The sequence below is a fragment of the Microcaecilia unicolor genome, chromosome 3 (assembly GCF_901765095.1).
Source record: "Microcaecilia unicolor chromosome 3, aMicUni1.1, whole genome shotgun sequence".
NCBI classification, from domain to species: Eukaryota; Metazoa; Chordata; class Amphibia; order Gymnophiona; family Siphonopidae; genus Microcaecilia; species Microcaecilia unicolor.
This window is the reverse complement of record NC_044033.1, coordinates 331,467,555-331,480,862: the sequence shown is the minus strand read 5'-3', so window position 1 is coordinate 331,480,862 and position 13,308 is coordinate 331,467,555. Positions and strand designations below refer to the sequence as shown.

At 42.3% G+C, this 13,308-nt stretch overlaps 1 protein-coding gene across 1 annotated transcript in view; it reads right to left on the bottom strand.

Annotated features, from left to right (window-relative positions):
* Nucleotides 1–5,725: 5,725 nt before the first annotated feature.
* Nucleotides 5,726–13,308, bottom strand: part of LOC115464699 (synaptotagmin-like protein 3) — a 66,938-nt gene continuing 59,355 nt past the window's right edge. Inside the window, exons 5-6 of the mRNA XM_030195060.1 lie at nt 10,705–10,759; nt 5,726–5,758 (exon numbers count right to left, since the gene is read on the bottom strand). Coding sequence (XP_030050920.1) covers nt 5,726–5,758; nt 10,705–10,759 — 88 coding nt within the window. The remainder of the gene's footprint in view (nt 5,759–10,704; nt 10,760–13,308) is intronic.

Below are 13,308 nucleotides of genomic sequence, written 5' to 3'. Positions count from 1 at the left end.
TCACTAGTTCTACTGAAGCGCCTTCCACTGCACTGATGTAATTGTCTCTTCTAGAGCGAGCACTGACTGCTACTATCCCCAGGGGAGAAAGTAAAGGCTGGGAGATTCTCCAGATGTGGCATGGAAGAGAACCTGAGCCTGATCGCCATTCTGCCCAGTCAGTATAGAGCTTCCAGGTTGTGCTGGACCTGGGAGCAGGGCTCAGAGAAACGCCACTTGCATTGCTGCTGGAAGAAAGCAATTCTGACAAAGCTTAAGGGGATATCATACCTGAATGCACTGGGGCTCTAAATGAATCTAATGTGAAATATTTCAAAGTTGGAGGCATACTCGGAGTGGAGGAAGCTGCCAAGTCTTCCCTTTTCTCCATCACCAGATGGGAGAGTCACTGATACGACAAGTCACATGCCATGTACTGCAGAGCTCCAGCATTAGCATCTGTTCAGGATGCAATCTTGGCCCCTTTCTGATTGTAAACTTCTTTTGAACTCAGCTAATGCTGAGGCAGTTTGGAAATCACCCAGCCCCAAGGTTGCTCTTGTTATTCAAGAACATAAGCATAGCAATACTGGGTCCGACCAATGGTCTGTCTAGCCTGGCATCCTGCTTCTAACTGGCCAATTCAGGTCACAGGTACCTGATAGAATCCTGTATAGTAGCAAGATTCATGCAGTGGCTTTCCTCATGTCTATTTCAATAGCAGACTATGGATTTTTCCTCCAGAACGTGTTCAATGCTAAATCATTGAAATGGTTAGCCATTCAACTTCTTTGAATAAAAATGTCTTAAGAACGTTTCTAAAAGAAAACGTCAAAATCTGAAATTGAAAAGGTAATATATGCCATAGCGAAGGAACCAAGTAATGGAAATATGCACAAGGCAGGGTGCTGCCATTTTGAAGGTGGTGCTTGAAGAGGAGGGAGTGTGCTACTCCCTCCTCCATCACGGAGGTACAGGGGTGGGGTTGGCTGCTAGACCACCAGGGCAGGTGGGAGGTGGGGTTGGGCCACCAGGGATGAAATGATGGTGGGAATCCAGGGGTCCACTGGAGCGCCAATCTCCTGCATTTGACATACCCTACCCCAAGTAGCACCTCAGGTCCTGAGAAACAACTCACTAACATTTAATGCCTTTAAATCATTTTGCATCTAGTAGCTGTCCAATAAGTGGCTACAGCAAGTATGCCTTTCCTGCTGTGATTTTTGCTTTTTTGTCTGTTTTAGGGATATATATATATATAGGTAAATTTTCAAATGTGCCTATAAATGACCGTGCACTGTGGCTTTTTCAACCTACACAAATCTGATTTTCATACATTGTTAACCGCTTACACTATTTTTATAATGGACTTATCTGGCTGAAATAAAATGGGTACAGTGTTAAAACAATGGCATAAAGCACAACACATACAGGTTTGAAACTCAAGTGCATATGCATAGTTTTTTTTTATCCATGCCCCTGAAACGCCTTGTTCCTCCAGCCTCCCCCCTTCTTTTCTATTAACTAAAAAATGCATACTTTTTAGCAGCTAAACACGCATTAGCTAGATTTACAATTTTTAAGCTATGTAAAATTGTGTAAATTTTTCAAAATGTATTTAAGGGGTTTAAATCAGTGCCATATCCAACTTATATGGCACCCAGGGCAGAGCATGCACGCATCCATGGGCAGCACACAACCCCTCCTCCACGCAAGGGGATGCACAGAGCAGGCATGCTCCCCTGCCCCCTCAGATGTCAACTTCCTGTTCTGGGGCAGGGGACTGGTACAGCCGACAATGCGTGCCTGCTCCGCACACCCCCTTGCTGCCGGCACCCGGGTGACTACCCCCACCTCCCCGCCCTAGGTATGCTAGAGCTTTAAATGGTATACAGAGCTGCCAAGTTACCCATTTACTACTCCTACTAACATTTCTAAAGCGCTACTAGGGTTACGCAGCGCTGTACAGTTTCACAAAGAAGGACAGTCCCTGCTCAAAGCTTACAATCTAAAGGATGAAATGTCAAGTTGGGGCAGTATATAAACTACATAGTGGGCAAAGCCAAGGACATGAGGAGGAAATTAGGTTGGAAGAAACAGCTGGAATAAAGATGTTTGTCTACATTTCAATCACACATCTTTGATAGGTTGCAGGATGCAACCTAATTCAGTACTAAGTAAAGAAGCAAGGCAGTCAATTTTTTGCCCAGATCTCTTTCCCATTCAGAAAATAGGTATGGGCACTTGTTAGTACAATTTAAAAAGGATTTCCCTATTTTGTAGGGTATTATCATGCTTTGTTAGAAGGGAGTATGAGTCCTTTGGGAAACCAAAAATAGTGATCCCCAAGCCAGGTCATGGTTACTCCGAAGTTGGTAATTACAGGCCTATTTCAGGAGGGAGACTTTTGGCTGGTCCTGGTTTTTAAATGTACACCCCAATGCAGTGTAGTATTTGTAGTCCATGATTCTATCTATTGACAGTGCTTCAGGTCCCATAATACACCAGGATGAGGTTGATTGAATTCCAGGAACGGCCAAAAAAATCTCCCTCCTGGAATGGGTAACTGGGCAGCTCTGGGTATATCATGTCTGAAAGGGGACTTGGGCTGCTAGCTTTCTGGTCTGCTCTATTCCTGAAAAAGTCACAGTAACTCTTTTAGGCCACTTGTTCCTTTAACAGCCCCTCCTCCCATAGCTCTTTTTTTTTTTTTTTGCAAGTCCCTCAGTATCTACCATGAAGGTTTGATTGAGAACAGGAGACAGCATGACATCAAAAAGTTGAAGCCACTTAGGTTAGTCTGTTTCTCCTTCCCTGTGCTGCTGTCATTCTGTGTACACTCAAAACAAAGCAAACAACCTATGAGCTGCTCCATCCACATTGTTGTTAGCATACAGACGTACCCAGAGAAAGTATAATAATGGAAACACTTTTCAGAGGTAGAGTAGTAATTTGTTATAAATCGTAATCAGTGTGGCATTTGGAGGGGCTGCTTAGCATGTGTTATATTCATAGAGATTTTTTTTTTCTCCTAATAAAGGGCCACTAAAACATATACCATGTTATGAGAATCAGGTGCTTAATATTCAGAGTTTCTATCTATCTATTATGGCAGTTATATCCACATTAAACATGAATTAGGTTGATGCCTGGGAGCATTTAAATCTTTTTTTTTTTTCCTGTGTCTAGATCAAAAGACAGATGGTTTGTGGGAACTTGCTCCTTTTGTTTTGTTTATTACTACTAATTAAAAGAGACATTCAATAATGAGGACAGAGCTAGCTACCTTCATGCAGAAGTCCAGAGTCAGTCTAGGGGCCCTGTTTACTAAGGCGCTAGTGTTTTTAGCATGCACTAATGCTAGAGACACCCATATATCCTATAGGTGTCTCTAGCATTAGCGAGTGCTAATTTTTAGCACACGCTAAAAGACACTAGCATGCCTATAGCGCAGCTTTGCAAACAGGACCCTAAATATGCCAACATTTTCCAGTTCTGCGATGAATCAAGTCAGTTTTGAACAGCGAAATGCGAACACAATTAAAAGTTTTGGATGTTACTGAATTCCATTATTCTGTCTCACTGCATTTCCAGTTTTGGTACAGTATAAGTCATCACAAGGACAAAATATAAGAAAACCAATAGACTGCATTAGGGGACTTATAGCCCAAGAGATCTGCAAAAGAAAAATTTATTTTTATTATTTTGACTTATGAAAAACACTTGTCCCTGAAACATACTCAAAACAGAATGTTTTGTAACAAAAGAGATGAGTTGAAGATGTGATTGCATGTGCCCCAATGAAAGGAGAGTTTAATTTTACTTCCAGTCTTAATAATACCAGGCTTCCCAAGGCAGATTACAACAGTTATGATGAACTCATCAGTAAACAGTAAAATTTGGCCATGTTTACTGTATTGTATAGAACAATGTAGAAAAATGGCCACAAAATACAGCCTAATAATCTTTTACTATTGTTTTCAATAGCATTTGCTATTGTTTTGGGTGTACTTGTGACTCCGCCTACTGGCTTCAACCCATTTAATGGGATAGATAGCCTCATACTGTCTCCTGTTCCCAATCTAACCTTTGTTTCTACACCCTGAAAGGATTTGGCAACACTGATGCTCAGTTAGGGCCACATCCTTCCTCTCTCTCACCTCTCCTAGATCCTATTAAAGAAAATGACCGGATTTAGATTCAAAGTAACGAATTGCCAGACCCACACTATTTAGAATGCAGGAGAAAAAAACGTCAGTTATGCAAATAGCAAGGTGACTGCACAGAAGCAGGAAGTCTGCGGCTCGGGAAGCATGGAATAGAACTGCACTGGGTACTTCTCTGGCACTGCAAAGTTTAAGCAAAGCAATTAAATTAATGTCTTTATATTTGCTCATTGTAGTTCTGATCTGGGTGTTAACTTCATTCTCAATCACTGCTGAAAAATAAAAAAAATAACGAGCTACATAATTCATAGTAAGAGCAGGAGTTATTTTTTGTCAGTCCAAACTCCCTCCTCCCCAGCATTACTCCTATATAAAGAAACTAGTAAAAGAGGCCCGTTTCTGGAGCAAATGAAACGGTCGCTAGCAAGGTTTTCCTCCCCAACACCCCCCCCCCCCCTTCTCCCTACCGACCCCTTTGTCGTTCTGACGCCATTGCTCCGCACCTCCTGAACGCACCGTACGGTATTGCTCTGCCCTCGGTGTGTGATGCCATTGCTCCGCCCTCGACGTCATCACGTTTGACGCGAGGGCGGGGCCCCGAGACGGCGATTTCGGTGGCTTCACCACCACGAACCCTTCGAACCCGTTTTGATGACGGAAGTGACGTCAGTGTCCTCAGAACGTTGAGGGTAAGTTTAATTATATAAGATAAGTGCATGGATATACATCATACAGAAACTATCATCTACTGATGCAGAACTGTGGTCTCATTTCAAACACTCGGGCTATTTTTGTCGAGAACAGCAGATGCTGCAAGGAACATCATTTGACTTTTTGCTGCCCAGCTGCACATATAACAGAACTTTGCTGCATTTCATATCTGTAATAAAAGTCAAATGAGTTCCTGGAACACACGTGTGCACTTCTGGATAAAAGCAACAGGAGGGCAAGAAATGTAGCTAAACGCAGTAGTGTGCACTCCTTTGAATCATCCCCTAATCAACTTCTATTAAACATTCTGATGACAGGGCTATAATTTCACACACTGCACACAACTTATCTACTTCTGGTTTCTCAGCTCAGCAAAGAAAAAATGCAGTTATCACTAACTCATAACAGGGCTTTGTGGTACCTCAAGAGGTCAGCTAGCCCAATGATCCTCAAATGGGCCCTCATGTACCCTAAACCAGTGAGTTTTCAGAATACGCACAATGAATGTGCATGAGATAAACATGCATTCTTAGCACATTCATTGTAGATATTCTAAAAATCTGACTGGCTGTGGGGAATCACCAAGGCAGGTTTGGGAATCACTGAACTGTGAAACTCAACTGCATGCTGGATGAATGTCACTAAACTGAATGTTAGCATGGTTATTCACGTTTAGTGGAGGGGGGTATCAACTCCAATTGAAAAAAAGAAAAAAAAACCCTGCATCCTAAATAAGATGTTAAACAAAAGAAGTGATGTCAGCCTGGTTCCCAGTAAAATTCAGGCTTAAAATAAAAGTACTTTTCAAACTGGAGGCAAAAAAAGAAAGTATTTCTTTTGTTGCTCTGCTACATTTTTCAAGCAATTTCTCACCATTTGTATTCCTTCAGCTCCTGACGATACTGTAAACAAAGAAATTAAGACATAAAATCAAACACCTCTTTCTCGAGGAAAAGTTCATGATGAACAGAAATGGAGAAAAAAGGGAGCGCATTCCCTCCTTTTGCATGAAAAAAATCCCATATCCTTGTCTGTGACCCCAGCAGACATCTTCCTTGTGAGTTCAGTCACTGTCCGATTCTTCTTTGTATTTGGCCCGAATGGCTTGACCATTCTGAAGTGGCATCTCCTCATAATCACTCCTATCAACATAGAGACTTACATAAATATTCTCATCACTAAGGTCAATTTTCTAAAAACATTCAGCATTGTCACTCGAGCAAATTTTGACTGCCTAATTTAAGCAAAGTTTTCAACTGAATGAAGGTGTTTATATCTTCTGCTCTTGGCAGCCTAGATTTATGCTATTGTTTATACACATACTGTAAGTTAGGCACCTAATGTTGAAGATTGGTGATAAGCACCTAACTTCTGTCGCTCATCCTAATCCTGCCCTCAGTCCCATCCATTTCTGGCCTCCTAAATTTAAGTGCCTTGTGAAATTAGGTGCTTAAATTTATTATCTCCTTAACTCCCAACATTAGGTCAAAGGAAATCAAGGCTAGAAACAAAATGTGCAAATGCACCTCATTTGCACCATGAACATGTAGTCAAAGCAAAGCCAGGCTGCAAGCAGGAATGTCAAACTCCAGCCCTCCTGTGACACATCAGGTCTGTTTTTCAAGAGATTGTTATACAAATTAACCATGTTCTTGGATCAAAAGTGTGCAATTTGTGTCATGAATATTCACTGCTGAAATTCTGAAACGCCAACTTGTTCGGGGCATTCAAGAACTGGAGTTTGCCATCCCTGATATAAAGTACTGGATTATCCAGCTAGGAGAACACCTCTGATGAAAGAACAGTCTGCAGAAAGAAAAATGATGTCTTACCTAATAATTTTCTATCCTCTAGTCCCAACCGATCAGTGCAGAACTGGTGGGTTACGTCTGTCCAAAATCAATATGTAGCCACTTAATTCAGCGAAATCCAATGTCAATGACATAACAATGAGCTGAAAAACAACCTAATATTCATATCTCTGCCCCTCAATACCAAGATAAACGTACTTGCTGCCTAGCCAGGACATTTGAGGTCTTTTCCTCCACTTATTAGAAGTGAACTATATTGATCCTGATGTTGAGGGGCAGAGATACGAATATTAGGTTGTTTTTTCAGCTCATTGTTGGGTTATGTCTGTCAACAAAGAAAAAGTAGTTCCTCATGGTTCACCCTTTAAGGGTATCATGCATCCCTTGAACCTTCAGTATTTTGAATGACAAAGTAGTAGTGCTCATACATAAAAAAAAAACAAAGCACATGTTATAATCACATTACAAACTTCACCATGGATAGCAACTGGTTTCCAGATTTCTGACCAAAGCCGAAACTGGTGAAGACGATTGACAGAGGGTTGACCAGTTGAAGTAGGAACTATCATACTCCTATGACACAGGCTTGAGCAAGACATGACAGAGACATTGAACTCAAGTGATTCATTACGTAAAGGAATAGAGATTGAAATTCACTATCGAAACAGTCTAGGCCAATGCTCCTGAAAATGAAGCCCTGAGAAAACTGTCTGCATGACAACTCAGAAGAGTCAGGAAAACTTTTTTTTTATGTGACAGAGAAGCTGCAATGAACTGAGAAGCATCTCCCAAAGGTCTACTGGGTAGGATGCTTCTGGACAGATCTGTTGGGACTAAAGGAAAGAAAATGATCAGTTAAGACATAATTTTTCCTTCTTTGTTGTTCCACAGATCAGTCCAGAACTTGTGGGATGTCGCAAAGCAGTTCACAAACAGAATGGGAAATTATGCCTGTAACCCAAGAAACTAAGTAAAAGGAAAGGAAGACCAGATAGTACAGAATGAATCAAGAGGTTACAGTGCCAAAGATATAGAGAGGTGAAGGCAGTGCCTTGAATGAGAAGGAAAGAAATCCTAAAATGAGAGATGTAAGCATAATCAATGCGAGACTGAAGCACAATAATGGAGAAAAAAAAGCATGGCTGCCAGACAAACATCAGCAAGCGTCAGATTGAACAGTTGAAACACAGCATATAGCGAGATACCAAAGTACAAGATCCACAGAGAGGCTGAAAAAAAATCATTAGGGCACTATAGGTGAGACTGTCGGGCCCCAATGCTCAAAAGTAAACGCAGGTGTTGAAGGCCATTAGCACGTATTAGCGCCTGCATTTACCTACGTAGAATGTTCAGAGGCCTGTAGCGCGACAACGAACGAGCAAATAGCGCAAATGGCATGCTAAAGTAGTCAAGCTCATGTAAGAGTGGAGGAATGGCCTAGTGGTTAGGGTAGTGGACTTTGGTCCTGGGGAACTGAGGAACTGAGTTTGAGTCCCACTTCAGGCACAGGCAGCTCCTGTGACTCTGGGCAAGTCACTTAAACCTCCATTGCCCCAAGTACAAATAAGTACCCGTATATAATATAAGCTGCATTGAGCCTGCCATGAGTGGGAAAGCGCGGGGTATAAATGTAACAAAATAAATAAGATAATTGAGATAATTTCTTTTATTCCTCCACAATGCTTAGAAAAGAGTGCCTGAAACAAAACTGTCTTACCGCTGCAAAAAAAACGCCAGGTCACAGCAGGCATTGGGGTGTTGGAAGAGAGGATTTCTCATGATTCTTTCTGCAAAATCTACCAGTTCTGATTGATTACTTTTGGAAGCAGAAGGAAGCCTGTGCACAGACCCAAGCGAAAGTACGCATTGGCGTCTGTTTCCTGCATCTAAATATGTGTCCATTGCTAAAAAAATTTTAAAAAGTAAATGCTTATATTTAAGCCACAAAAAACAGACGCCTATGTGTGTTTCATGTTCAGGTTTTACCAGGCGCATGCACACAGGAGCTGAGCTTACCACTGAACACTTCTGAGCATGTGCCAAGCACTGCCTCCACTGCATGCAAATCTCTCTCATGAATATTCATTGTGGATATCCTGAAAACCTGACTGACTAGGGTGCCTCCAGGATCAGGTTTGAGAACCACTGGGAAAAGGCCTGACCAATCATTACTGCTCAGGCCTACCAACTCTTAAGCAAGAAAGGCCTGCCTATTCTTTCTATGCGGCTAAGAAGGACATGTCAATTCTGCAAAGGAAAGCACAGGAAAGACTGAAAGGATAAACACAAATGAGTCTGTGAGAATAAATGGTGATTACAGATGATCCTATGAGGAAAGCCATTCTGAAGCTATGATACTAGGCACAGCAGAATCTGCAAGGCCAAAGCACTGCACATCCATGAAGTTAAGGCAATAGATAAGGCAGGAGCTAATAAAATATGCAAGCGGGAGGATCCAAAGTTTAGAGGTTGAAAATGCAGCTTATCTGGTGAAGCAGAGCTGGTCTCGCATTCCGCAACAGAAAAGATGAAGCACAGCAGAGATGCAGAATTACAACAGAAAGAATCAAGAATTGCAAGAGACTGCAAACTTGAGGCTGAAAAGCCAAGCTGGAAAGTTAGGCTCCATAATAAATCAGCCTAAACTCAGAAATGACTTTCGTGACCCTTTAAAAAAACTATTCTAGGTCAACAGAGCTTGGCTAAGTTATATCTGATACAGAAAGAAGAAATGCAGAAGAACTCTCAGCAGAAGCTGTCAAGAAGAAGCAGAGCCAGGACAAAAGCTATTTAAACTAAAATGATGGATGGAATTAAAAAAAAAAAAAAAATCAGATCATGGAGTGTGGCTGAGAAGCTGTGCTAGGATTGTCCCCAGGAACCATAAGATGCAGAGACAAACTGTTCTGTCAAAAAAAAGATGACGCATATATTGCCAAGAGGCTATAAGTCACTTGATGTAGCAAAATGCCACAGCAGCAATATCCCAAGATAACAATTTGCTGATATATCATTTGAATAGCCCAGAGCTAACAGCAAAAAGAAACGTGTGTATGTGGGGGGAGGGGGGGGCAGAGACCTAGAGTTCTCTGTTCTCTCTGACTTAAATTATATTTTGTTCTCAAAAGACAGAATAGCAGTAAGGAAGACAGAAGTTTACTTAGAGTCACAAAACAGGAACATAACACCATATACTGGAAACACATAAAATCCAGAAACCAGCAGCCCTCAGCAGTAGGAGAAACAGCCTGTATTTCAAGCAAACTACCGCAGAGGGAGAGCTCAATCAGAGAACCATCAAAAAGACAAACTATAAACAGAAAGCCTCAGGACAAGTGCAAGACAAAGAAAAAGAGTGAAGAAAATGGTGCTACCAGCAAGACGATTTCTCGCTATTTGGTCAGAAATGCTTGCTGCAGCGTAATAGAACAGACAAGTGAGCCTCATGGAGAGTGAGGAAAGGCAAGCATGCCTGCCAGAACAAGAGAAAGATAGATTCTGGGAGCTTGAGTAGAAAGGAAAGCATATCCCACTGAGTTCATGAACAAAAGACCTGAGGCACATCAGAACAGATGGAAAGAACCCCATGCATAGCAGGCAAGAGAAAACTAAAGGTCTCTAAGATAAGCCTAAGAAGGCTTCAGTTGTCTCACATAAGGAGACCCACATAACACAAAACAGTTGAAAATTCTATGGGCACTGCTGCTCCTTGTCATAAAGGCATAAGGCCAGTTGCACAGTACCTGGAAAAAAAGTGTCCCTTTTTCTGCCAATAATATCTGTGCAAGGAAGTGGGGAGGGACTCAGCACCATGAAGTGTCAACCCAGCTCCAAGTTAAAGCTCTGTATAAGGAAAAACTATGAAGAATGGAGCAGGGACCCCGGGCTGAACTGACACAGCCACCAATGGGATCAGGAGTGCCAAAGAGCAAGCCAGGAGCTACAAAGTCCATCCACAATCCGCTGGAGATAGAGAATACAGAAGATTCCAGGGCTGCACAATACCCTTAAAGTGCAAAACATGAGGAACTACTTACTTCCTCTGTCTCAATCCACTGGTCAATGGACATAACCCACAAATTCTGGCCTAAACTGTGGGACAATAAAAGAGATTGAGCTTCACTGGGCTAAAGTAAATTTTGGAAGTTATGGGCACAGAGGAAAATGGCTCCAATTTAGTAGTTACTGCTCACAAAATGGCTACTGTAACTCAGGGGCATAGCCAGACCTTGGTGGGAGGGGGGGCAGGGCCCAAAGTGGGGGGCACATTTTAGCCCACCTCCCCAATCTGCCCCCCCCCGCAAGGTACCTTTGCTGGTGGGGGTCCCCAACCCCCGCCAGCTGAAGCGTCTGTGCTGCGCTGGTCTCGCACTTGCTTACTCTCCTGTTTTTAGCGACCCGTGCACTGCATGCTCGTTTTAATGAAACTGAGCATGTTCAGTTTCATTAAAACAAGAGCATGCACGGCGCAACTGGAAACAGGAGAGAGAGGCAAGTGCGAGACCAGTGTGGGACAGATAAATGCTTCAGCTGGCGGGGGTTGGGGTCGTGGACCCCCACCAGCCAAACCGGGGGGGCCCAGGCCCCCGATAGCTACGCCACTGCTGTAACTAATCATCACTGGACATCTTGTTTAAAACAGATTACTGTAACTTGCTTCTCACAGGTCTTGCACTAAACCTTCTCTCTCCCTTTCAATCTGTTCAAAATTCTGTTGCGTGACTATCTTTCATCAGCATCACTACACTCGCATAACCCCTCTCCTCAAATCACTTCATTTTGCTCCCTATCACTTTTCATATACAGTTCAAACTCCTCTTACTAACTTAAGGTACAAATGCATTCATTCTGCAGTTCCTCAGTATCTCTCCTCTCATCTCTCCCTACACTGGGAACTCCATTCTGGTAAGTCACTCTTATCTGTACCCTTCCTCTCCACTGCCAGCTCCAGCCTCCATTCCTTTCATTTTGCTATGCCTGGAATAGACCTCCTGAGACAGTGTGTCATATTCAGTCTCTAGCCCTATTGAAGTATAGGCTAAAAGCCCACTTTTTGAAACTGCTTTTAACTCTTAACCCTTTCTTCACTTGTTCAGTACCCATGTTTATTTTTTTCTCAGAGCGGTTTACAATTCTATTTGTATGCTCCGTCAAGTAGGGACTGTCTCTTACGTGATTGTGTACAGCATGTGGACTTGAAATAAAGAAGGTAATTTTATAACAAGAAACCTATTTAACCTATTATATAAAGGACACAGGTGCCCATGTGACTTTATAAAATTACTCCAGAAAATCTGTAGAGATTGTGGTTAAAATGAAGCAGACATTTATACCTGCTCAAGAGCAGGTGTAAATGTTCATACATAAGCATGTGGATGAGTCACGACCACCCAAATCCCATCCCAAACACATCTGCTCTCAACTGTGTACATGCACAAGTGTTTTTGTGCCGTAGACAGGAACTTTTACAGGTGGTGCATCTCACAACCCCCCCCCCCTCCCCCGGTACCTTAAAATCCTCTTAGCTTGGGAAGTGGCACTCATAGGCTGCTCCAGGACTTCTTCCCTGCAACCTTCCTGTTTTGTGAAGGGCGGACAGTTCAGTGAGGAAGCCCAGAGCAAGCCGCAAGCAGCCTATGAGTACCACTTCTGCTGCCCGGGTGAAGACTAAAGTCAAGAGGATTTTAAGGGGTGGGGGCAGGTCTGACAGAGGGTGTGTACGCTACTGATGCATGTAGTTTAAATACGCCACTGTTTTGTCTTCATATGCACTTTTACGCATGAACATAATTTTATGAGGCATTTTACATAGGTATACTACCCTATCAGGCATATTTCAAAGCACTTAGCCTTCCAAAGTTCCATAGGTTTCTATGGAACTTTGGAAGGCTAAGTGCTTTGAAAATACGCCTATATGTGTGCAAAACTTTTATAAAATTGCACCAAATACCCCTCATTCTATAACCTTATTACCTAAATGTAAGCACCACTGGCATGCTAAAATGATAGAATACAAGCATTTGCAAACAAAACTATTACAGCTATGCATGTGGGTGCTAATTGGGTATTCTATAACTTTATCATGTAACTCACTTAGTATGTAAACACAAAAGGGCGTGCACAGGTACAGCATGGGCAGATCCAACTTTTAAAAATGTAGTTTACAGAATATTTCAGTTGTGCACTAAAAATGACACACAGGCACATGCATTTAAGTCTATAACTGACATGGCATAAGTGGACATGCCTAAATGTCAGCGTATAAATGCCAATCACACTAGTATTTTGTAACAATCTGAGTGTCCAGAAGCCACAACAGAATTAGCGGTCAGCGTGCTGCATCTTGGTGTCTAACATTTGTGCCCTTTATAGAATTGTCCCCAAAATATTGCTTTACTTCCCCATAGACTGTGATGGAGATGAACCACATGAGCCAAAAGATTTGGATTTTGAGAGGACTGCATCCATTTGGTTCAGAACGGCCAAACTGAATGTTGGCTCTTTGGACCAATTTCCCTATCTGGTTTGCTCTGTATGCTCATCCTTATTGTTGCTTCTCTCGATCCTATCCTTAAGCCTCACGGGGGCTGCCTTTGCTTTATAAGGGAAAGGGACTCTGTGGAGAGAAGCATTAACATGCA